Raw genomic sequence first — 26,609 nt, forward strand, 5'->3', positions numbered from 1 at the left:
GTGGGTAGGAGACGGCCGTCGACCGAGGCGCCATTTTGTGAAGCGGCCGTACCCTTTTGGAGATTCTGGGGTACAAAACCGCTATTTCTGCTTCTTCGGTCCCTCCTGGGGGTAAGTACGGCGGCCGCCCGTATGGCCGACTGTTCTTGCTATTGGGACAGGCCTTGAGGAGCTTCCTTGTCAGCCGCGGGCGGCAGCCGATCAGCCGCAGCCGGATCTCGAGGGGCTAAACTACCCGAGGCGTTGGAGGGCCGCGCCCCTCTTCGCCGCCAGCGCTGTCAGCGTTCAGAGGGCGTCCTCCCGCCCAGCCCCAGGCCCGCTTCTTTTGGGGTCTGAGTGTGCTCTTGTCGGAACGCGTCTCCGACTTCCCAGCCCAACTGAGCGTTGGAGCAGTCGCCTGTCTCTCAGTACTCCTCGGGAGCTCCCCGGCAGTCTAGCCACCATCGCCCCGCAGCTGCACGTGAATCCGCCCTCTCCAGAAGGCTGTTCGTGAAGGCTTATTTGCGGGCCGGGAGCCTCTTGGGGGGTGGGAGAGCGTGTGCAGGAAGGAAGAGAAAGCCGGACGCCCGAGTCTGTGGCGCAGGCCGTGGCGCCGCCATCTCGGCCGCGACACCCCACGGAGGTGGGTCCGGGCGCTGCCCACGAGACGAGGGGTGGTATCAGCGATTCTGCCCAGAGCTTCGTTTCTCCCAGATGGTTCTCTTCCATTTGTTAGTTGAGCAGATGTTCATTGAGTGCTGGGACGGCTGTAACTAGTTGCTCGGACCTCGCACGCTTCGAACGCGTTCTAGCTGTGATGTTTTATCACCGCCAGGGCGCTGCGGGGCCAAGCGGCCGCCTCAGGGGCCTGTGGTGGTCAGGACTGGCTCAAGACGTGGTGGTTATTGTTACCGAGGAATTAAGTCGTGTAGAGGTTTGCTCTTGTCTGATTGATATAGCTTTGGATCGGCCGTTGCGTTATAAATGGAGTAGATTTCAATCATCTCAGCATCCCGGCTTCTGAAAGGTTTTAAATTTTTCATCAGAAATTTTTGAATTTCATGTTGCTCCTTGTATTAATAGGGACACTTTGATTAATGTTTTTAACGGTCAACTACCCCATTGGAGTTGCTTTGATTCAGAACACAGGGAGCTGATTGCAGTTGTCCCCTTTTTGCTTTGTAATTCTAAAGTAAGAGCAGAGAAGGAGTCTTCTGCTTGCATCCTTTTATGGGTTTGTTACTGAATATGGAATCTAACATTTTTAAGTATGCTTCGTCTTCCTGCTATGCTCATTGTTAACAAACGTTAGCATGATTTTAATGTTAACAGTTGGTCCCCTCCCCTCTCCCCCCCACCTTAGATAATCACTGTTAACAGTTTGATGAAATTCCAACCTCAGTACTTCCAGCTTACAGAACAATTGAATTAAGTGATCTCTCAGATTTGCAGCAACCAATCTCTCTTGTCTCCTAGAAAAAACAAAATTTGAACCTTTGGGAGCAGTGTGTTAAAGCTTCAGTAGGACCATGGGTTCAGACAAACGGTAAGTTCCTGCTGTACACAACGTTTTTTTTTGGTGAGGAAGATGAGCCTTGAGCTAACCTCCATTGCCAATCCTCCTCTTTTTCCTGAGGAAGATTGGCCCTGAGCTAACATCCGTGCCCATCTTCCTCTACTTTATATGTGGGACGCCTGCCACAGCTTGGCTTGATAAGCGGTGTGTAGGTCCGGGATCCGCACCTGTGAACCCCAGGCCTCCGAAGCAGAGCGCAAGAACTTAACCACTATGCCACCAGGCTGGCCCCTGTACGCACCTTAGATCTCAGCATTTCATTAGGGACTGAACAATTTGTTAAAAATTGTTTATCAAACAAATATTTGAGTGTCTTTTTGTGCCAGCCATTGCTATGAGCAGGTTCATGATCCTTGCTCTCACAAGCATGTAGTTTAGTGAGAGAATTAAAGTACTGTGTGAACCATGCTGTAATAAAGGAAGTTGAGGGTGCTGTTAGAACACACAGAAAGCATGTGTTTTCCTGAAAACAGCCAGGAAAGCTTCCTGGAGAAAGTATTCTCTAAGGTGAAGCCTGAAGGGTAAGTAAGAACTCGGCAAAGGAGGGCAGAGTGGAGTGGGTCACTGAGGGTTCCTAGTGCGGATAATAGCCTATGCAAAAGCCAGGATATCGTAAAGTCTGGCACTTTGCATAGTACCTGGCTATAGTAAGTAATCAGTGAATACCAGTTCTTGTTATTGTCCCCTGCATAGTAAGATGATCCAGATTTATAGAGCTGAAAAGCTTTGGACCGTGAGTTACCTGGAACAAAAAGAAAAACTGCTGAAGAATTAGTGGAGAATTAAGATGAGAGCATTTGGCTGCTGTGTCATCTGTGTTTTCTCCCACTCAAACCGTTTGATTTAAATACACAACCTTTACTTATTCAGCCACCTGCCTCCTTAGTATTGAGGCCAGTCACAGTGATGGATAGAATTGATGGCCCAGAGGCACTCAGGAAATGTTCATGTCACATGATGTCATTGTTTTAATGCTGTGTCAGCAGTCTTTGGTTCCAAATAACTTATTAAATTAACATTTACCCTTTTAGGGTCTCTCATCACCATACTTCACATCATGAAATAGTCCTAGACTACTTGTTTCATTGGTTTCTTTTTATTAAATTTGTGTACTCTAAATGAGGCTCTTATAAACCTTTCCCTTGTCTAGTCCTTACACAGTAGTTATATAAACCTGGTAAACAGTTTATGAAAGAACTATATCTGTGGTCAGATGAGTTTAAGCCTCTTGATTTTAGATTTTCCTGTGAAGCCCACTGCTGCCCAGGAGCCAAAAATAAACCAGATGTTATAGGAAATAATGTTCTCTGATGGTGCTAGTTATGTCTGACAAATGAACTACTTGGTTAACTGCCTTATGTAAAAAAAGACTAATTTAACTAGGTTGTTGGTTCATTTCCAAAGTAGTGTGATACCCTTGAGAGTGGATGAATCAGGATATGCTTTCCTTTGAAATTGTGTGAAATGCTAATAATTGCTTTCTTCCTATCTTTGATCACTAATAACCTAATCAAGGATGAAAGGGGTGATGTGTAGACCACAGGCTTGGGAAAACACAGGATAAACTTGGACAACCTGACCCTTTCTCAAAAAAATTAAACCCAGATATTTGATGGCTGTACTTTCAGATTTAGCATCAGTTCCTGAAAATTACCTTCGCATTTAGGGATATAGATGTTTTCCCAGTGGTTGTCTTTGTGAACTGGAATTTGGTGATAAATTTTAAGGGATACATTAAGCTGTTTGGATGTCTAATAAACTGAGCTGTGGGGTGTGTGTGTTTTCAACCATATTTTCTAAAGGTACAAAATGTAATTTACTTTAGAGTAAATGAAAATTATTTTCCCTGGCAGAGTGAGTAGAACAGAGCGTAGTGGAAGGTACGGTTCCATCATAGACAGGGATGACCGTGATGAGCGTGAATCCAGAAGCAGACGGAGGGACTCAGATTACAAAAGATCTAGTGATGATCGGAGAGGTGATAGATATGACGACTACCGAGACTATGATAGTCCAGAGGTGAGTAACTAGCAACTGTGTGGAGTTGTTAGAATTATGAATTATATTGCACAAAATCTCCAAGATTCTTGAAATGAAATAAGTACATCAAGTGTGGAAATCTCTCCTCTGGTTATATTCAAACCTCTATTATTCTAAAATCTATTAAGTTGGCTATAACCCTCAAAGACAAACTGAGCCTTATAGTGATAGAAATATTGGCCAGGGTTTACATGGTGCTCACCATGCACCAGGCACTCTTTTGAGCACTTGACTTAGATGAACTCATTTACGTCTCTCTATAACCCTGTAAGGTGGGTGCTATGCCTATTTTAAAGATGAAGCAATTGGGGCATAATACAGTCACGTGCTGCATAACAACATTTCAGTCAATGATGGGCCACATATACAGTGGTGGTCTCGTAAGATTAGTACCTATACTATATAGCTTAGGTGTGTCATAGGCTATATCATGTAGGTTTGTGTAAGTCCACTGCATGGTGTTTGCACAACGAAATTGCCTAACGACGCATTTCTCAGAACATATGCCCATTGTTAAGAGATGCATGACTGTAATATACCAGCCCTGTGCCTCAGAAGGTGTTTCTAAGTTGTAGTTTCAGTCAGCATAGCTTTTTTCACATTCTTTTACATATGCTTACATAGCTTTGTTTAGCAGTAATTGTGCTGCCCATATAATTTTGCAGTTTTTTTCCCCTTTTCTACTTTTTCCATGCATATAATCTTCATATTGTAACAGGTAATGGTTTTTCATTGTGTGTTGGTGCACTACAGTGAGTTTTAAACCATTCTTCCTGAACTAAATGATTGTTGCCACGTTTTTTTTTGTTTTGCTTTTTTTTTTTCTGTTTCAGAAAACATTGCAGTGAACATCATCATGGAGTTCTCCTATTGTCGCTGTTGTCCCTAAAGATAAATTTCTAGGCCTGGATTAAAGGGTGTAAATCCAGTGTGATTTTAATTGTAATTTTATTTATTGTAAATCAGAGAGAACGTGAAAGAAGGAACAGTGACCGATCCGAAGATGGCTACCACTCAGATGGTGACTATGGCGAGCATGACTATAGGCATGACATCAGTGATGAGAGGGAGAGCAAGACCATCATGCTGCGTGGCCTTCCCATCACCATCACGGAGAGCGATGTAAGGGGAAACAACAGTTCTAATGAGCAATCCAGTAGGCACAACGAACTTTGAGCTTCTACCATTATTTTCTCAAGTTTTTGTTTTGTCTCAAGCTAGTATCTTACCTAGTGAAATATATTTCTGTCTTTAGGATGGAGTTCTCTCAACTTGGTTCAGAGGTAAATTACCATTTACATTTAGGCTTTGAAGCTCAATGTAGAGTTTTCAGAAGTTCCTTAACTACAAGGAGCAGATTTTGTTCCTTCAGTAGCCCTTAGAAGGTAGTCAGTATATTTTAATTGAATTGGTTACTTATTTGGTGAGCATGTATCACTAAAAACACCTTTTTTGGGGCCGTCCCCATGGCTTAGCAGTTAAGTGCGCACAGTCTGCTACTGGCGGCCCGGGTTCGAATCCTGGGCATGCACCAACACACTGCTTGTCTGGCCATGCTGAGGCGGCGTCCCACATACAGCAACTAGAAGGGTGTGCAACTATGACATACAACTATCTACTGGGGCTTTGGGGAGGAAAAAAAAAAGGGAAAAAAAGAAGGAGGATTGGCAATAGATGTTAGCTCAGGGCCGATCTTCCTCAGCAAAAAAAAGAGGAGGATTGGCATGGATATTAGCTCAGGCCTGATCTTCCTCACAAAAAAAAAAAAAAAAACCACCTTCTTCATGATCTGGCCACCCTTTGATTTGATGAAAATTATACTGTCCATTTGAAATCTCTGAGAAGCCTGTTGAAAAGGAAGGCCATTCCCTGGCTCCCTACTCTTCAGACTGGCCAACTAGGGCCTTAGTGTACTGGACACTGCCTGATTTCCAGTGGCTCTCTGGCCCTCACCCATTCCTTCCAGCCACATCTACTACCTGCTTCCCCTGCAGGCTGCTTTGGACATGTCCATCATTCTACCAATGTGCCTTTTTCTGCTTGAAGTCTCCTTTTTTTTAAAATTTTATTTATTTATTTATTCCCCCAAAGCCCCAGTAGATAGTTGTATGTCATAGCTGCACATCCTTCTAGTTGCTGTATGTGGGACGCAGCCTCGGCATGGCCAGAGAAGCGGTGCCTCAGTGCGCGCCCGGGATCCGAACCCAGGCCGCCAGCAGCGGAGCGTGCATACCTAACGGCCAAGCCACGGGGCCGGCCCCTTGAAGTCTCCTTTATATGAAGCCTTTCCTGATGTTCAGGCAGAATTTCTTCTTCCTTATTCTCTTCCCAAAGCACTGTATTCAGGTATTCATGTAGCACCTATACTGTGGCTATCAACATGTGTATCTCATTTCTCCCATAAGGCCAGAGATCTCTGAAAACAGGCTTCTGTGTGAACTGATCATCTCTGTGTCCCCAACCCTTGAATGCAGGAGGCTGCTGTGTTGTTGGTGAAGTGAATGTGAGATTTTGAAATATGTTTTTAAAAGATATGAATGCACAGCATTGTGCCAGTGTCTATTGTCCTGGAGTATTCAAAAACATTCTGACTAATGTTTAGTGAATTTTAAACAAAGCTGAAGATAAGTGTTGGGTTTACACAGCTTTGGTCTTCTAAACAGTGGAAGTGACAAATGTTAGGTGGAATGTTAGAGTTAATAGTGGGTAATCATTCCATTATTTGTGATCCCCTGCACACCTGTTACACTATGTACTGTGTTAGATGCAACAGTGATGCAGAGCCATGGACCCTGCCTTCAGAAAGCTTATGGGTCAATGGCTAAGGTCAGCAGATGATAAAGACAATGCGGAGTAGAAAGGGATCAGTGTTGGAAGAGGTCCTTTGAAAGAGGTGCTGTGGAATGGCTCTGGAAGCTTCTTCAAGGGAGGTTGTTACTAGTAGAGGGTAAGGAAATGCTCCAGGGAGATATTAGTTGAGCTGATTCTTGAGGGCTAGAAATATTTTGGTCTGGTGGAGAACTGGGGGAAAGGTATGGTGGACTGGCCCTCCAGGCAGAGGGATCGCATGAGCAGACCTGAAAATAGAAAGATACTGAATCTAGGGGCCGGCCCCATGGCCTAGTGGTTAAGTTCGGAGCGCTCCGTTTCGGTGGCCTGGGTTCAGTTCCCTGGCTTGGACCTACACCATTTGTTGGCAGCCATGCTATGGCAGCAACCCACCTACAAAATAAAGGAAGATTGGCACAGATGTTAGCTCAGGGTAAATCTTCCTCAGCAAAAAAAAAAAAAAAAGATAACTGAATCTAGATAAGGCCTTGATTTGACTGAAATCAAAGGCTGTTAGCAGGAGAGAGGCAGATGGAAAGGTGCTATTGGGGCCAGGTGCTGCAGTCTTTTTTTTTTTTTTGCTGAGGAAGATTCACCCTGAGCTAACAGCCCTTGCCGGTCTTCCTCTGTTGTATGTGGGTTGCTGCCACAATATGGCCACTGACGAGTGGTGTAGGTCTGAACCTGGGCTGCCGAAGAGGAGCGCACCGAACTTAACCACTAGGCCATGGAGCCGGCCCCAGTGCTAGAGTCTTTGAAAGCCCAGCTAAGTATAAAAGAAAGTTACTAAGGGTTTTGCCTGGTAGCAAAAGCTGTGCAGGTTAGAATGATGGAGGGAAAGAATGGTAGTGGGTAGATAGAGAAGACAGAGCTCAGCTCAGATAGTGGCAGCAGTGGGCATGTGGAGTAGGGGTTGCAAGAAATTCTGCAGGAGTCAATTTAGGAAAGTTTGCTTGTTGATCAGATTGACCCCTTGAGGCATCTGTTAGGCCTGTGGCCCTAGGAGCCCACAGAGGAAGTGGGTGGCATGGGGAGAACAGTACCCTGGCTGACTTTTGGGGGCCTCCCTGCTGGTAATGAAACAAGATTGTAGTGCTGTATATTTCAGGCTTCTTCAGGAACATAGAACTGCCCACCATAAGAAAGCTGGTTTTCAAAGTAGAATTTCTGAGGTTCCCAAATATTGTGCAACATTCTTAGAAAATGTGCTTATTGGGATCTTTAAAACATTTTAAAATTAGAGTATTTAATTTTCTCCTGAACTTTAGTTTATAACTTTCATTATTGTTTGCCTTTTTAGTTTAGTCTCCCCACTGACATGTGAGCTCTTAGAGTAACTATCTTTAACTATGTTACTATATATGTTACTGTGTCACTACTTTTATAGTAACTCTCTCTAGTTACTCTGATGACTAACTTTTTAGTTACTATGTTACTGAGCATGAACTTGAGTCACACAGTCGGATCTGGCTCAGTGTGGCACTTCTCAAACTCTTTTTGAAAAAATAGATATAGTCGATTCTCCTTATTACGCTGCAAAGTCACTGCAAATACTGAACCATCATGCCTAGGGAAAATAACAAAGTTAGGTTCCTGTGAGCCTCTCATCACAACATTTTTATCAGCAGATCAATACGTAGCATAGTTTTGTGTGTATTCTGTTTAGAGATACCTTATTTAATATATATTGTTGATTCATTAACATTAAACTCACAGCCAACAGCACTGTAACTCATGCCTGAATGAAGCTTATTTAAAGATTTTATTTATTTATTTATTTTCCCCCCAAAGCCCCAGTAGATAGTCGTATGTCATAGCTGCACATCCTTCTAGTTGCTGTATATGGGACGCGGCCTCAGCATGGCCGGCGAAACAGTGCGTCGGAGCGCGCCCGGGATCCGAACCCGGGCCGCCAGCAGCGGAGCGCGCGCACTTAACCGCTAAGCCACGGGGCCTGCCCATGAATGAAGCTTATTTAACACACATATTTTCTCTGTAAGGGACACCACAGCCTTCTTGTGCTTAGGAACACCTCAGCACTTCAGCACTACACTTGGAAAGCCGTTTTAAACAATGAAATCAGTGAAAAGTACAAAATGGTGAAAAACTTGGCACTAAAGAGAGTGTAAAAAGGTCACTTGTATATAGCATGAAAGCTGAAACAAGACAAAGCGGCACCTCAGCCAGGAACATGTGCATCAGGCAACTCAAATCTTGCACTACTCTACACATGTTCCCAAATGACCATGAAACTACTGCAAATGTTGATTTGGAGTTACAAATTTGAGTAGGCAAATTTGCAAATATGGAATCCACATATAATAAGGATCAGTAGTATATAATCCTGCAGCCTTTGCACGTACTTATGGAAAGTTGGGGCCACTAAGAATCTCTGTTTCACAGATCTGGCCTAGTTTTTCCCTGGGAGTATTGCTGCCTGGTATGATTGATAGAGACTAATGTATTTTTTTTTATCATTGCCTTTTGCAGTAAGTATGTGGTCTAACATCAATAACAAACCTACCAGCCAGAATTCATTCTTCTAGGCCCAGTTAATGTTTATTTTGATTTATTAGGAGCCTAAGAAAGTTATGAGCTTTGTTAATTTTCACCATTAATATAAATGTAAGAAAATTATTTCTTTCCTAAGATGTGCAGAAAATGTTTATCTGAAGGGAATTCCTCATTTTTTGGCTATTGATTCTTGATCATGTACTTCAGAGGCCAATGACACATCGTCTGTCTTTTTTTTTTTTTTTTTTAATTTTTATTTATTTATTTTCCCCCAAAGCCCCAGTAGATAGTTGTATGTCATAGCTGCACATCCTTCTAGTTGCTGTATGTGGGACATGGCCTCAGCATGGCCAGAGAAGTGGTGCGTCGGTGTGCGCCCGGGATCCGAACCCGGGCCGCCAGCAGCGGAGCGCGTGCACCCAACCGCTAAGCCATGGGGCCGGCCCTCCTCTGTGTCTTAAATCTCATTTTTTTCTCTGGTCGTGTAGAACAAAGGACAGTGAGATTAGACTAAAGGAGGGAGGCTTGAGGAACGGTGTGCCGTGAGCAAGACTATCATAACATAAATAGTTGTGCCTCAGGGAAATTCCCAGGCAGCATATAAAGAGTGCCTTCAAGGCTGTTGTAGTATGTTAATTTCTATTAAAAGTATTCCTTTTATCCCATTTTTAGAATATTTGCATTTTGATGATAGAAGTTAAAAACTTGGCTAATTAAGCAGTTGATATAATCCCCTGTCCTGAGCTTTCTATGGTGTGGAGTAGTTTGTGGCTGAAACTTTAACTGTAAATATGTAAAACCCTGTGCAGATTCGAGAAATGATGGAATCCTTTGAAGGCCCTCAGCCTGCGGACGTGAGGCTGATGAAGAGGAAAACAGGTGAGAGCTTGCTTAGTTCCTGCTGTTCTGGTTCTCTTCCCCATTCCCACCTCAGTCCCTAAAGAACATCCTGATACCCCCAATCTTCAAGCACATGAATTCAGAATGAAAGGTTTGCCATGGCTAAGGAATGTGACTCTTTGAAAACGATGTTAGAGAGCATCTGAGGACCTTTTTAAAAACTTTGTTTTTAGGGGCTTTTTTTTCCTTCGGTAAGTAGTGATTTATAAACTTCTTGTTTGACTGTTTGTAGTCGGTTGCATGGTTACTTTTTAAGCGTGGAATCAAATCGAGTGGCGTTTAGTTCAGGCGGCTTGGTTCCTTGCCATGGCAAAGTATCAAGAAGATCCCCAAGTCAAGTCACATTTGTAAAGCTGCTTCCCAATTGGCTTTGTCACGCAGTGTTGAAGCAGTGGGAGAGAGATTCACCTGTTATAAAGGAACTGACTAACACGAGTATCCCGTCTATATCTGAATGCTGTCTCTAGGTGTAAGCCGTGGTTTCGCCTTCGTGGAGTTTTATCACTTGCAAGATGCTACCAGCTGGATGGAAGCCAATCAGGTTGCTTCACTCACCAAGTCTAGATATTCATGAAAATGGAACAAGTCTGTACAATTAAAAAAGAAAAAGGTTGAAGGAGTGGTTTGTTCCAAAGGAGTGACTTTAAAAAATAAAGAAAAGCTTTGTATATATTAAAATTGATATTACTAGAATAAATACAGTACCAAGGACTGCGTTACAGAATTAGCTGTGCCTTTAAACATGGCTACCTGGCAGAGCTTTGTTAACCATGGAATACCTGTCTAGTAATTACCAAAACATCTTGAATATTCCCTTTTTCCCTACCTGATGATATTCCTGTTCATTATGTCCATTGAGAGAAATCTTAGAATATCCAACTCTCGATTTGACAGTGAAAATAATATAATAGAGGTCTGCTGTAGGCATTTTCTAAGTAATTCCTTGTTTCTGCTTGGAGACCACAAACCTGGAGGCATAACTGCTCATATGGATCTTCAAGGACTATTTAAGGACCTAGTGGAATTTATGAACAATAAGTCTGATGAGATTAGCCTGGGAGCTGGTGTCCTGCTGCTGTCTAATCTAGTTAGAATGGCATTAACATTCTAATCTCCCTGAGAATGCCTTTTCTAGTCTGTTCAAAGCAGATGACTGATGGTTCTTTAATGTAGCATTAACTGAAGTGTTCTATAGTTTGTCAAGATAATGTTCAGTGCTTGGCACTTAAATAACATTTATTACCAGAATTCCAAAGCACAGTATCGAATGCCTTAACTAAGTGCATTCTGGGAAGTTTGCTTAATTCATTACATTGCTTTTCTGCAGCATTTTATGATTTGTCACCCATAAATAAGAGTTATACTCTTTGACTGGTAATATATTGCCATTTATAACAAGACTCACTAATGAGGGTGTCATTTTGATTGACGAATTTGTTAGATTTTTAAGCTTCTCTTTCTCTTAACCCAGAGGTGACAACCTAATTTTATAAAAGTAGATCTTCATTCATTTCATACCATGGACACCATCCTAGTAGATTCAGAATGTACACACACTTCATGTGAATTCACTTTCTTGATGTGACAGCATCTTTTGATGCAGTGGATGTATCAGGATGACTTGCCTGGGAGTTTAAAACTCCTAAGAAATTAAAAGCTATAAGACATTTAAAAATCTCCACAATTTTAATGTATACAAAGCTATGTTAATGTGTAATACTTCATTACAGTTCAAATTCACTCCAGAAATAAAAGGCCAATAGGATTAGGGACTCAGTGGTAGTTTGGAGTCTCCCCCAGCACACATCCCTCCTAGTGGGATGACCTATTGACATACATCCCAACTTCTTTATTTTTACTTCTGTACAACACAGTGAGCGGATGGCCCTTCAGCTCTTTCCCTCCTGGCCAGACATGCAGTCTTGCCTTTAGATATTGCAGAAACAATATTCACAGCATGTCTTAACTCTTCCAAGATTTGCAAGAACCAAATTGCTCAACAGTATGTATGTTTAGAGGGGTTAGACTCCTTTTAAAAATCTGGATATCTAACCTCCTCCTTAAATCTGTTCTGATAGTGTCAGAACACCCTGCTCCCTTCCCCTTCCTCCCAAAAGAAGAAAAAGAAGGTGCTCTTGTTAAATGAAGGCTCTTTGGGGGCAGTTGCTGGGTATACTCTTGGCTAGACTGACTCAGCTCAGAGTTTTGACCTTTTAAAATTAAGTCCCTTTTAGTCACATGGCTGACTTAAAGGATGAGGTGGTGTACGAACCTTTACAAACTTTTCCTGCCCCCCTGAAGAAACTTCATTGGCCTCCTGGTTACTCATCTTGAAGAGAGTACCATCTATTTCAGTGAAAAACGCATCTGTCACCTAGGACGTTACATGGTTGCAGTTGGCAGGAAGAAATCTCATTTAGCTGTTTTAGAGTCGATGGCATTCAGAGTAGTCCCTCCTGAGAAAGAGTTGTAACCAGATTCCCTTTAAAAATGAGTTCCCCTTCCCTTGTCCCCCAAAGGACACGTCCTGAAGCAGGAGTTTGGGGGAAGGGGAAATATAAAGGCTTTTACTTTGCATTAGGATGGGGGACTGGGGGAAAAGTGAAGCGAAGCCCGAGGACACCATGCTAAAGGGCTAAAGCAGGAGACAACCTCAGAACTGGGAGAGTTGTGTCTTCTGCTTTTTGAAATAGACTGTCACTCTCAGGCAGCCTGTCAATGCTGAATGTTAGGACTTCTGTCTCTGCTGGAGACACGGCCTGGCCTGGTGCATGTCAGCGTTTAGTGTTTGGCAGCTTTCTCAGCACTCCCTGACTCCGTTTACCTTTACTCCGCATCCCATTCTCTTACTGCCTATCTGAAGGATTGGATGGGCAGAGTATAGGTGGCGGTGGTTGGTCCTCCCCGTATGTTGTCCATTTAATTCCAGAGCACTGATTTTTCCGAAGTGTGCTCTGCCCTGGGAAAATGGACACATGTTCCTCACAATGGGAATAACTAATTACTTCTTTTTTTTACAGAAAAAGTTGGTGATTCAAGGAAAGCACATTGCAATGCATTATAGCAATCCCAGACCTAAGTTTGAAGATTGGCTTTGTAACAAGGTAAGCATGTGTTCTTTTCATCTAGATAAAACTCCTTCGGGGTTTTGTTATTTTCTATTTCTTTGTTTGTTTCACTGTCCAAACAAGGAAACTACTAAGTACACCATCGCCAGCTTTTATCGTATGGTGATTTTCATGTTTCGTGACCGTCCTTGGGTCCTCCTGTGTAGGTATTAGAGGACAGAATCCCTAGAACACTAGAGATTTTGTTTATTAAGATCCAAGTTCTAAGCCCAGTGTTTCAATTAAGATATTAGGTTTGTTTCACTTTACTGCTTCTTGAATTCTAGAGCGCTCATCTTTTCACGGTCTCTTAATTATATTAACAAAAATCCTTGTGACTTTGCTCAAATTATATAAGGTCTATTATGGTCCTGTCACTAGTGCACCATTTTGAACTTGGGTGATGCCATTGACATTTTGAGAGTGCTCAAACTCTTTATTCTGCATGTGTCCCATGTCCAATAGACTGTATTCCGTTTACAGTGTGTTTGTGTATGTGGAGTGGTCCATGTAGTGCTCTTCTGACATAAGGAAGAACTTTGCCAGTGGCTTGCTGTAGGGTTTTGGGGTGAACTGAAACTTTTTCCCAATTTGATAAAAGTAAAATTCTGCTTCACAATACAGCAAGATTTGTTTTTCTTGGAAAAATTCACATCGTGAAGCCTTCTGAATTTTTAGGTGAATGCCGCTTTGTCTTGGATACATGATATCACTTTCTGCTTTTTTTATGTAGCTTACTGGGACTTGCCCATGGCCCTGTTGCCCCAACCCACATTGTTGCTAGTAAGCCTGGCCTACTGTGAGAAATAATTACAGAGAAAACTTTTTTTTTCCAGTGCTGCCTTAACAATTTCAGGAAAAGACTAAAATGCTTCCGATGTGGAGCGGACAAGTTTGGTAAGCCCAGATTCAGCTGTTTGGAATATGCGTTAAAACCTGACTAATTAGATTGTCTGTGAACCTGAGGAAAAATATAGATTCTAGGGCATTTAAACAGGTAACTTGTATATTTTCCTTAAGCCTTCTTACCTTAGGTTGGGTAAATGCTGCTGATGATTATGAGAGTGCAGAGTTCTTTTATTTTCCCAAATTAAGTTTGCTTGTTTGGCTTGCATTCTGCATCTGCTTTTCTTTAGTACAAAGATAATGTCAGTCCTCCACTGGCCCAATTTTTGCATTCCACGTTTATCATGTCAAAATTAATGAGGTTTTACTGTACCGCAAATGGTTGAGAAAAAAAAAATCACTGCTACATATACTTAGAATTAAAACTTGGGGGTTTAAATGTATTTCTTTACTAAAAATACGTTGGTTTGTTGTTTGTTGGTCTTCAGTTACCAAGTCTCCCCCTCTCCTTCCCTTCTTGTAGACTCTGAACAGGAAGTGCCCCCTGGAACCACAGAATCAGTTCAGTCTGTGGATTACTACTGTGATAGTAAGTTCAAGGATAATCTTTTGGCCTTTATGTTAGAAATTAACCTCAGTTGGAAATTTTTGTTCTCTTACTCTTTTTTAATAAGCAGCAGCAGCTTCAGGTTGTCCCGTAAAAGACTGAATCTTCTCCATGTCAAAGTGAAAGATACACTAGGAACCTTGCAAAATGGATCTTTGTTTGTACTTTAACCTGCCTTGAAAAGCATTGGTGGTGGGAATGCATATATATGTCATTTGTCTCATTCACCCTCAGCAATCATACTTCGAAACATAGCTCCACACACTGTGGTGGATTCCATCATGACAGCGCTGTCTCCCTACGCATCCTTAGCTGTCAATAACATTCGCCTCATAAAAGACAAACAGACCCAGCAGAACAGAGGCTTCGCATTTGTGCAGCTGTCTTCTGCAATGGTGAGATGTTCATTAAATATTTCCTTTTAAAAGAAACTGAGCTTTAAGGGCAAATGTGGTTCATCCAATTGTGGTACTATCTGTAAGACTCCTGGAACCCAGAGTTCAAGATTACATGATGACATGGGCCGGCCCCGTGGCTTAGCGGTTAAGTGCGCGCGCTTCACTGCTGGCGGCCGAGGTGCGGATCCCGGGCGCGTACCAACTCACCGCTTCTCCGGCCATGCTGAGGCCGCGTCCCACATACAGCAACTAGAAGGACATGCAGCTATGACATACAACTATCTACTGGGGCTTTGGGGGAATGAATGAATGAATGAATGAATGAATAAATAAATAAATAAATAAGACTACATGATGACAGTTACTGCAGTGCTAAATTACAGACTGATTACTTTGGTTAGTGGTAAAAATAACGCGTATACATGTAGATAACTGGCAGAAATGAAGTTTGAGTCATGGTGTAGTTCTACCTGCATGTCCTGGAGGAAAGAGGTGTATTCTTTTCCTCAAGGTTTCATATCTGCAGAAAGTATGAATTGCTGGTCTTTCTTAATAGATCTATTTCTTTGAATGGGGTAGGTAGTAGGGAGAGATTTTTAATTACATGACAAAGTTGTTTTTCTTCATATTCTTCTTCAGGATGCTTCTCAACTGCTTCAGATATTACAGAGTCTACATCCTCCTTTGAAAATTGATGGCAAAACTATTGGGGTTGATTTTGCGAAAAGTGCCAGAAAGTGAGTGGCTTCCTTGTCCTTATTTCAAACTGTTGCATCTGCATGCTTGTCCAGGGATGCTTTGCTAACTGTACCCTAAGCTCATGTTTTCTATATTGAGACACTATCGTTCTTAGTTGCCAAGGCCGGGAGGAAGACAGTTGTCTCTTCTTAGAGTTTATTCCCTCCTGTCCTCCATAACCACTTGCCAGAAAACTTCAGAGCAGGACAAAGACAGACGTGGCAGATGGGTTGAGAATATGTGCTGTGCACACTGTTTCAAGATAGTGCAAACCCTTCTTGAAATAATCCTTTCCTTAGAGAACAGCATGCTAATAGCTTCCTGTATATGGAGCTTCGGTCTAGTGATGTAAATTTCCCATTTCTAGTTTCATTGCTCATCCAACAAACATCTTAGTAGATGGGATGGTACAAAGTAGACCAGTGATACTACAGGGACACTTGCCCACTGAGGAATTTGCCCATGAACACCCCTCCCCACTCTGAAATGTGGCCTTGCTGGCATTTGAGACCTCCCAACAAAGGCTGGAGTGAATTGCTGTTTCCTTCGCCGTATGGGAGCACTGATTGGGAGCATATTGAGATAGAATCACATGATTGGATCCTTGTGGTTTCAGAGACTTGGTCCTCCCAGATGGTAACCGGGTCAGCGCCTTCTCTGTGGCTAGTACAGCCATTGCTGCTGCTCAGTGGTCGTCCACCCAGGTAAGATGGAGGATCTTTTTGCTCAAAGTAGTGTAGTGGTGTTGCCCAAATTCACAGAAGTGACCTATTCTGTGGTACTTGCCTTAGAAGCTCTCTAAAACATTTTTAGGGAATACTTCATAGGTTCTGTCCTTGATGTCTAAGTTTGTCTATGTTTCCTCTTTCTTTTGACATTTTGTAGTCTCAGAGTGGAGAAGGAGGCAGTGTTGACTACAGTTACCTACAGCCAGGCCAAGATGGCTATGCCCAATATGCTCAGGTAGGTAGATGTGACCAGCATCCAACTTGTGGTCCCTAGAGTATGTCTGAGAATAGCAGCTTTAATGGTGGACTTTTTTTCAGTACACACAGGATTACCAACAGTTTTATCAGCAGCAAGCTGGAGGATTGGAATCTGATGCATCATCTGCATCAGGTAGTAAACTTAATCTCCCTTTTATCTTTTGCTTAAGCAACTATGATTGAGGAGATACAACTAGATGTTCTAATTAGATCCCAAGCTACTAGTCTGTCTCCCTGCAAGACTGAGGGGGACACATTCAGGGTTGTCACCATGTGCCTAAGGTTCTGGGGAAGATTAGGTTGCTCCTGTACACCAAGAACTAATAACCTCTTAGAGACCATGTCGTGATGAGTGTTCATCCTTGGAATTCAACTCTGTATTTCCCCTCTCTGTATCGTTAGTAATCGTGTGTGCCCACATAGGTTCAGATGAGCAGACAGGGTGTGGCCCTAGAGTCTGGTGCCCAGATGTCAATCAGAAGGGTCACTATAAGAAGGCTTTGCTTTAGTTGTTGGTCCGGAATTATAAGAACCTTATAGTTAAATCTTTTCTCAACCCCAGAGCATATCTGAATTCTTTCTTCCCTTCGTTCTTCTCAGTCATCATACAGAATGTTTAACTTTGTGTGTCACATTCTAGTAGGATTGTAAATATGAACATGTCATAGGTTCAAGGGTACTTAATGGGAACTAGGTTATTAAGAACTGACATATACAAAGACAGAAGGCTGGATTGGGCATTACAGATAAAGGGGTTTGGCTTGGAGTTCAGTGCCTTGGCTCTTCATAACCCGTGTGTTTACCATCAGGCACAGCGGTGACCACCACCTCAGCGGCTGTTGTGTCCCAAAGTCCCCAGCTGTATAATCAAACCTCCAATCCACCTGGCTCTCCGGTAACCTATCATCCTAAATACAGAACTGGTGACTTGGGGAAACCTTATTTTGCTGTACAAGTATTATCCTTTCCTGCTGTATGAACCAGTATTGAATAATACACACACATTCCAACCTTACTTCTCTCTGTCTGATAGTATTAGGTAATAAAATAATTTTCTATATGTATTTTATTTTATTATTTATTTTGTGAGGAAGATCAGCCCTGAGCTAACATCCATGCTAATCCTCCTCTTTTTGCTGAGGAACACTGGCTCTGAGCTAACATCTATTCCCAATCCTCCTCCTTTTTTTTTTTTTTCCCCAAAGCCCCAGTAGATAGTTGTATGTCATAGTTGCACATCCTTCTAGTTGCTGTATGTGGGACACGGCCTCAGCATGGCCGGAGAAGCGGTGCGTTGGTGCGCGCCCGGGATCTGAACCCGGGCCTCCATTAGCAGAGCGCGCGCGCTTAACCGCTAAGCCACGGGGCTGGCCCCTCTGTATGTATTTTAAATATAAGATTCCCAACAGGATATATTTACACTTTGTGCATGCTTCCACTTGACCTGTAGGAAGAAAGTTGCCAGCATGTGTCTTGCTCGAGGCTTGCCACAGTGTGTCTGTCAGGGGAGCCCTTCCTCCTGGATGATTGCAGTGATTTAGTTCTCTTAAGAGGCTTTACAGTTGAAATTATATTGAAGCTGCTGTTCTTTCCAGACTGAGGAAGCACAGCCTAGCACTAGCACAAGTACACAGGCCCCAGCCGCTTCCCCCACTGGTGTAGTTCCTGGCACCAAATATGGTAAGCCAAACCTCATGGGGCTGTTGAGAGTTGGAAGGTCCTAGTTGTTGTCTTTGTTTAATAAGAGTTCCTCTCCCTTTGTGGGTGTCAGAGGACACTTGGGCATGTGAGAGCAGACCATTAAGGCCTGCTGCATCTTGGTGGCTTAGAATTTGAAGTGAAGCCAGTTTCCTACCTGGAATGACTGTGTGCTGGATTTTGTTTTTGCAGCAGTGCCTGACACATCCACTTATCAGTATGATGAATCTTCAGGATATTACTATGATCCAACAACAGGGCTGTACTATGACCCCAACTCGCAGGTAAATGCATTGTTTTCCTCTTCAATTTTGCTAGAAATATCTTAGTTTCACTTAGTCCATTTATGAGGCATGAAATGAAATATCCCCTGCCAAGGAGCAAGTAACCCAGATTAGTTTCAACCTCTTCAAAACCAACAAGATGTAATTTTTATTTTAGGCTTTAAATTTTTAATTTAAGGGGTAATTGTTTTGAGGTATAATGTACATATAGGAAAATGCACAAAACTGAAGTGTGCAGTTCTTTGAATGTTTACATGTATATGTAATACATATACCAGCACTGAGATAAGAAAGAGAACGTTCTTAGCACACTGAAAGTTTCCTCGTGCCCCTTGCCAATCAGTACCCTGCCCCTTCAGTAACCACTATTCTGACTTCTATTACCGTAGATTATTTTGTCAAGTTAAAATTTATAGGTGGCTGTTAACCTTTTGCTGTTAACCTTTATATAAAGACCTAGAAAGTTTTAGATTGTTATTTTTCTTCCTATATATTCTTTTTTAAAATTGAGATAAAATTCACATAATATAAAATTCACCATTTTAACCATTTAGAGTATACAATTCAGTGTTTTTAATATATTCACAGTGTTGTGCAACCATCACCATTATCTAATTCCAGAATATTTTCGTCACCCCAAAAAGAAACCCTATACCCGTTAAGCAGTCACTCCCTAGTCCCTTCTCACTCCAGCAACCACTGTCTCTATGGATTTGCCTATTTATAGACATATAAATGGAATCAAACAAAATGTGACCTTTTGTGTCCAGCTTCTTTTACTTAGCATTCTTGTATATTCCTGAGGGTAGAAATTAGCAGATCTGTGGAGTAATGTTTTATTTTTGGTGGAGTATAGAACTTTTAAAGAAGAAAAGCAACTTTTTTTTTTTTTGTGAGGAAGATCAGCCCTGAGCTAACATCCATGCCAATCCTCCTCTTTTTGCTGAGGAAGACCGGCCCTGAGCTAACATCTATTGCCAATCCTCCTTTTTTCCCCCAAAGCCTCAGTAGATAGTTGCATGTTATAGTTGCACATCCTTCTAGTTGCTGTATGTGGGACACCGCCTCAGCATGGCTGGACCAGCGGTGCGTCAGTGCCCGCCCGGGATCTGAACCCGGGCCGCCAGCAGTGGAGCACGCGCACCTAACTGCTAAGCCATGGGGCCAGCCCCAGAAAAGCAACTTTAACACTCCATAAATAAACAACTTAATTTATGGCCAGGATCTGTATAGATAGAATAGTAAAATAAGTGCTTTTAACAGGAACTTGGCATTGATAGCTTGTAGTTTCTGAGACAGTGAGGTGTGAAGCTATGTGGGACCTGCCTGAGCAGGCTGAGTCTCTGCATGGTTCTTCCACTTATCTCATTTGTGAAGTCTAACCATTACCCAGGCAGTTCTCCTTGGTAGCAATAGTAGCTGTGGCTCCTGTGTCTATGACCCACACCACTTTCCCCAGAAGAGACATAACAGTCTCTCTTGGGTCCCTGTGACCAGGTAGAGTGAGTGACTGGGGTATAAAAAAGAAGAGAGATAGGGGCTACCTGTCCTCTATTGCAGTTCTTTCCATGTACTTCAGATCAGGTTCCTTCACCTGTCCACCTGCTTCTAAGCTCTCGAGCTAGCATTTTCCAACCCTATGTTTGGTTGCCTGGGTGTCCAAAGGTTTCTGTATGGTTGAACCTGATGATGAGCTATTAACTGGTTGTCAGGGAGGGTGTGTGAGTGAAAGCTCGTCCAGAACCACCTGTTCTGGTCACCTGATTTGTATAATGGTCTGTCTGGGGAAAGGAGTGAGACACATTGCCCTTTAGATGCCCTCCAGGCCCAGGGATTAAATTAATGAGAACTAGACTCTTGAGAAGAAACCATGTTCTACGTTTGCCCAAGAAGTTTTGCACCTCTTTGGTGTCTGGCTCATCATCCTCACTTAACACCAAGGTGTACAGTAGCTCCGCTCTGGGCAGGAAATATTACTGGTCCATAACATGTTTTATGTTTGTATGTTTGGTTTTTTTGACAAAACAACTTTTGATGTGCCTTTTTGACAAAATATTACTTTAAGTTACTGGTTTGACATAGCAGAAAGTCTACATTAATTTTTTTTTTTCTAGTACTACTACAATTCTTTAACTCAGCAGTACCTTTACTGGGATGGAGAGAAGGAGACCTATGTGCCAGCCGCAGAGTCTAGCTCCCAGCAGCAGACAGGCCTACCTCCTGTAAAAGAGGGGAAGGAGAAGAAGGAGAAACCCAAGAGCAAAACAGCCCAGCAAGTGAGAACGTGACCCCGCCAGGGGACCCATATTTGTCTGTGGGGTATTGGGCTTAATTTTTAGTTTTTTGGGGGTTGTAGCATTTATGTCAGCCTTACTTAAGGATTCTTAAAAACTGGGCCGCAAATCTTATTTATATTAAGTTCATAGAGCGTTTTGCAATTTTCTAATGCTACCATACATTGTCTGTCAGTTGCCTATATACTTAGGGAAAAAAAATCCTGGAAGACTTGCAGGCTTTTGAGCAGTATTCATTAATGACTTTCATTGTATGCAGTAGCATCTCATGAAGACACTGGTAGGTAGAAGTAACAGCAAAGGGGGTTTTGCTGCAGAACCTGTGGTTGAGATAAGACCCTTAATGGCTTATTGTCACAGCACAGGAGACTAAGTGTTTTCTGAATTCCTCTACCTAAATGTTGTTTCTTGGTTATTGTTTGACATTAGATTGCCAAAGACATGGAACGCTGGGCTAAGAGTTTAAACAAGCAGAAAGAAAATTTTAAAAACAGCTTTCAACCTGTTAATTCCTTGAGGGAAGAAGAAAGGCGAGAATCTGCTGCAGCAGATGCTGGCTTTGCTCTCTTTGAGAAGAAGGTAACAGTAGCAGGAATAGCCATACTTCATAAGGAGAACTTAAGTAAAACTTGAGGCTTATGACTTACTTTCTGTTTACCAGGGAGCCTTAGCTGAGAGGCAGCAGCTCATCCCAGAATTGGTGCGAAATGGAGACGAGGAGAATCCCCTCAAAGTAAGAAAGTACCACCGGTATTTGAAAGACCATAGCTGTGGTTTGTGTCTCACTTTGAATCTCAGCTGCATCTTAGCTAATGTGATTCCTGCTTAAAACTGGATGTGGTCACTATCACTGGGTATTTGGAGCAGTTTCTACGTGTAGAATCCATGTTCAGGGCTTTGTTTTTCCCTGTGTGAGGGCAGGTGAGATGGAGTAGTGAATGAAGCCTAAATTCCTAAATAATTGAGTTTCGTTGCATTTGTAAATAAAGAGTTTTAATGATTGGGAAAGAGAAAGTTAAGACAAGAAAAAACATATTTTACTTGGTAGATACTAATCTGGGTGGGCCATGACTCTCATCTGTTGTATTTGGGGTTTTCATACATGGTCAGTGGTTTGAAAACAGCCATCCAGGAACTCTTAGGCTCCAGGAAGTTGGTACTAAGAGGCTGTCAGGTCCAGCATCTGAGGACCTCACTGCTCCTTACAGGTGGATGAAATGCAATTCACTACTAAAGTGTGACATAGAGCAATGAGAGTTCTCTCACATCTTGGACTAGGTGTTACTTTATCCAGATGCATAGCCATCACTATCTTCCTATGGACATTTCTTTCCTTTTCCTTTTTTTTTGGTGAGGAAGATTGGCCCTGAGCTAACATCTGTTGCCAGTTTTCCTCTTTTTGCTTGAGGAAGATTGATCCCGAGCTAACGTCTGTGCCAATCTTCCTCTATTTTGTATGTGGGATGCCACCAGAGCATGGATTGACGAGCGGTGTATAGGTCCATGCCTGGAATGTGAACGTGTGAACCCCAGGCCGGCCCCCCTCTGGACATTTCTAATGACACAACCTCCTATTGTCCCCAGAGGGGTCTGGTTGCTGCTTACAGTGGTGACAGTGACAATGAAGAGGAGCTGGTGGAGAGACTTGAGAGTGAGGAAGAGAAGCTTGCCGACTGGAAGAAGATGGCCTGCCTACTCTGCCGGCGCCAGTTTCCAAACAGAGATGCCCTGGTCAGGCACCAGCAGCTCTCAGACCTACACAAGGTGGCCGTGCTTCTCTATGCTGATCTGAGGCGGGGAGGGGGAGGCAATGAGACAGTGCGAGTGCCTTGACAGTAGTGAACACCTGCGTTGAATGATTACCTTTCAGAAGGCGGTTCCTGATTAGATAGTCGTTCAGATTATGGAGTGGAAAGGGGTATGGCAGCTGCATATGCACCAGGCTCTGATTTTTATGCCATAGTCTATCGAATTGGGGTTTGGCTGTTAGAATATGGTAGATATTGATCATGTTATGACATTTCAAATTGTGATGGTCTGAATTCTTACTGTGTCTATAAAATCTCTTGTATAGCAAAACATGGACATCTACCGACGATCCAGGCTGAGCGAGCAGGAGCTGGAAGCCTTGGAGCTGAGGGAGAGAGAGGTGAATGAGGGTCAATGTGCCACTAGAAAGAGTATTTGGGGATATTTGCCTTTAGCTTTTATGTGTAGCACTTAGTTCCAGGTCCCAGGGATAGGGTAGGATTTGTCACACACTCGTTACCTGGCGATCGTGGCTGATGTAGACTGGACCCAGGCTGTATGTGCTTTGTGGGCACCACGCTGTCCTTTTACGAGAGTGTACAGACAGAAGCACACCCTTAAGACTGCGCACAAGTCCTGAATGCCAGGTACTTGCTGGTGAACTACACTGGATTTTAGTAAGGAGAGAGTGATCTTCATGGGTGATGAGGAGGGCATCAAATTAGGCCCAGGGGACAACAGGGCATAAGATGATTGTAGGTGATATGGAAGGAGGCCGTGGGCAGGGCATGGCAGAGTAGGGCTTGGGGTGAAGGCAGAAGAAGACTGTGAGGCCAGTAATGTACAGGCAGATAGTTTGATGAGGCAGGTTGATGGCCAGCCAGGCAGGGTTTTAAATACAAATAGAGGCCTATGGGTTAGAAATGAACCAGTGGGCAAGTTACTTGAAATTTCCTACCTCAAGATAATTCTGAGTTATCTGTAGTTAGGGCTATTTGCTTTCCTGTTTTTTTCCACTGTTTATGGTACCAGCTCCCCAGGGACTGCTCAACAGGTCTCTGGAAACCTCCTTGGTTCTGTCTGTCCCTGGGGGTGGGCCTGTCCAAATGCTGAAGGGGAACAGCAGCTCCCTCCTCTCCTTCTAGGACCTTGACAAGCTGTACCCACGGCCCTGCAGGCTGGTTGAAGAGCTTGACAAGTAGTGGCTAATTAAATAAAGCTGCTTGATGGAGACATAGTTCTGCCCCTGGTTCTGCACACAATTCATCTCTATCAACCTGCCGCTTTAGATATGACTAAGTGCAGTGGGGGGAAGAAAGGCGTTTGGTATTTCAGACCTCTCTAAAAGGCCAAGCTCCAAATTAAAAAAGTACCTGAGGTGATAATCTTGAAATATACATGCAGTAGACTGTTACAGATTGAAGTTTGAATGTCTCTAGCAGCGTTTGTCCTCCCATGTAGATGAAATACCGAGATCGAGCCGCAGAAAGACGGGAGAAGTATGGCATTCCAGAACCTCCAGAGCCAAAGCGCAAGAAGCAGTTTGATGCTGGCACTGTGTATGTGTTGTGCACATTTTCCACTTCGTTAGCTGGGGCTCTGGCTGTTTTAAGTAACTATGTGTTTGCCACTGGCAGGAATTACGAGCAGCCCACTAAAGATGGTATTGACCACAGTAACATTGGCAACAAGATGCTGCAGGCCATGGGTTGGCGGGAAGGCTCGGGTTTGGGAAGAAAGTGTCAAGGCATCACAGCCCCCATTGAGGTAAGCAGTAGGATTGGGCTTCAGTGGTTTGCAGGCTTATTCCAGAGATGAGATAACATGAGATCAAAGCGCCCAGAGAGCCAAGGACCCAGGGGCACCTTACCTTACCACAAAGGGCAGTCTCCTTGGCCAGACCACATCATCACCACCCAATGGGAGTCTTGTTCCCTACTTCCCTCCCTAATTTCACCCTCCTTTTATTAAGATGTCAAGTTGGGGGACCAGCCCGGTGGCATAGTGGTTAAGTGCACCACTTGTCAAGCCATGTTGTGGCAGTGTCCCATATAAAGTGGAGGAAGATGGGCACAAATTTTAGCCCAGGGTGAGTCTTCCTCAGCAAAAAGAGGAAGATTGGCGACAGATGTTAGCTCAGGGCTAATCTTCCTCACAAAAAACAAAGAACAAACAAAACAAACAAAAAAAAAAGATGTCAGTTGGAAGGAATGCATGTGGCATCCTATTTAATTTTTCTGGTAACTTAATAGGATTTTCTTCCATGATAAGAAATCTTTTAGTTGGTCAGAGCCCAGACTAAGATTTAATACCAGCATCAGAGGCCCCCACCCACTGGCCTTCTAGACAAGAGCACCACCAGTGATTGTTCCCTCTCTGGCCTGGCAACACGGCTTAAGTCAGACTCTTACGGAGCGTGTTTATCCTGCGCAAGCGAGTTCTGCTGACATTGGACTGTGCTGCTGTGATCTGTGCCTATTATTACCAGGCTTTCCCTGGACTTCGGTGGAGTGCTTTGGGGCTCTTACTAGGCGTGGATGCTTGCTGAGTAGGCATTGGATGGGGGGCTCTATCTGCCTGTCTGCCTTAGCCCATTTTATTCCTTCAGTCCTTAAACCTCCGGGTCTGCAGTATGGAAATCCTTGTCTCTATATAAAGCTTCCTCCCCTCTGTCCTGATGGGTGGTCCTACTCAGCAGGGGCTGGATGAGAGGGAGTGAGAACAACCCACACCCTACCTGCCAGCTGCTGACAGCAGTTTTGTTTCTGCAGGCTCAAGTCCGGCTAAAAGGAGCTGGCCTAGGAGCCAAAGGCAGCGCATATGGACTGTCTGGTGCAGATTCCTACAAAGATGCTGTCCGGAAGGCTATGTTTGCCCGGTTCACTGAGATGGAGTGAGACTCAGAGAGAGAGATGGCGAGGAGCTCCGAAGAGTACAAGGAATGGTCCATCTCCTGAATTCACTCTTACCACCTGTCTCTTTAAGGGCATGCCTTCTGCTGTTAATAGTTTTTAGGGTGAACCACTTCATTCTGCAAGGTTCTCCCACTTAAAGGAGTTCCCCTTATATGAGTTGTCTGGTGAAGGGCCTTCCTTCCTGCCAGAGGGTTTGTGAGCTGGCCGAGGGGACAGTGGGTCTTTTATACTCCAGTGTACATAGTGTAATGTAGTGTGTTTTACGTGTGTAGCCTATGTTGTGGTCCATCATCAGCCCCTCACATTCCTAGGGAGTATTGAGATGCCCTAGGTGGTATGTGACACCAAAGCCGCCTATCATTTGTTGTTGTGCTGTCTTTTCTTGGCAAAAGCCTTGTGTATATTTGTATATTACACATTTGTACAGAATTTTGGAAGATTTTCAGTCTAGTTGCCAAATCTGGCTTCTTTACAAAAGAAATACCTTAAAAAATGAGTCTCTGTGTCTCTTTCTTGAGTGAGCAGGTGGATAGAGCGTGTCTGAGCCAGTCAAGCCTGGTGATGAAATATGTGTGTTAAAAGTTATTTATAAGGGGCTGGCCTGGTGGCGTAGTGGTTAAGTTGGCACACTCCGCTTTGGCAGCCTGGGGTCCACAGGTTCGGATCCTGGGTGCAGACCTACGCACTGTTACCAAGCCATGCTGTGGCAGGCATCCCACATATAAAGTAGAGAAAGATGGGCATGGATGTTAGCCCAGCACCAGTCTTCCTCAGCAGAAAGAGGGGGATTGGTAACAGACGTTAGCTCAGGGCTAATGCTCCTCACAAAAAAAAAAAAAAAAAAGTTATTTGTAAATAGTATTTTATGCTATTTTTCTTGCCCCAATCATGTGGGGTTTTTTTTTTTTAAGGGACTTTTTTAGGGGATTTTTTTTTCTTTGCACCTGAGCAACACTCACAAGCTAAGCTAACATCTGTTGCCAATCTTCCTCTTTTTTTCTATCTTTTTCCCCCCAAAAGCCCCAGTACATGGTTGTGTATAGTTGTAAGTCCTTCTAGTTCTCCTATATGAGCCACCACCACAACATGGCTACTGACAGATGAGTGGTGTGGTTCCGCGCTTGGGAACTGAACCCGGGCTGCTGAAGT

General features: G+C 43.4%; 1 protein-coding gene across 2 annotated transcripts; it reads left to right on the top strand.

The window, feature by feature from the left end:
• On the top strand, window positions 1-25,956 carry RBM5 (RNA binding motif protein 5). Of its 2 annotated transcripts, none has more exons than XM_087431055.1 (25): window positions 1-111; window positions 1,456-1,525; window positions 3,409-3,574; window positions 4,562-4,717; window positions 9,748-9,817; window positions 10,306-10,379; window positions 12,859-12,942; window positions 13,782-13,842; window positions 14,315-14,380; window positions 14,633-14,793; window positions 15,436-15,533; window positions 16,151-16,238; window positions 16,420-16,497; window positions 16,581-16,653; window positions 17,330-17,415; window positions 18,116-18,200; window positions 18,411-18,502; window positions 20,617-20,778; window positions 21,226-21,375; window positions 21,458-21,529; window positions 22,381-22,560; window positions 22,871-22,945; window positions 24,007-24,104; window positions 24,183-24,312; window positions 25,317-25,956. In XM_087431055.1, exons 2-25 carry the CDS (start codon window positions 1,509-1,511, stop codon window positions 25,440-25,442), a joined length of 2,448 nt encoding a protein of 815 aa, XP_087287181.1. In that variant the 5' UTR covers window positions 1-111; window positions 1,456-1,508; the 3' UTR covers window positions 25,443-25,956. The 2 variants fall into 2 exon arrangements, with proteins under 2 accessions (XP_087287181.1, XP_087287182.1); XM_087431056.1 differs by lacking the exon at window positions 1-111 and adding an exon at window positions 140-622.
• The last annotated feature ends 653 nt before the right edge of the window (window positions 25,957-26,609 follow it).

The sequence above is a fragment of the Ceratotherium simum genome, chromosome 5 (assembly GCF_057802395.1).
Source record: "Ceratotherium simum simum isolate JZ-2026a chromosome 5, ASM5780239v1, whole genome shotgun sequence".
NCBI classification, from domain to species: domain Eukaryota; kingdom Metazoa; phylum Chordata; class Mammalia; order Perissodactyla; family Rhinocerotidae; genus Ceratotherium; species Ceratotherium simum.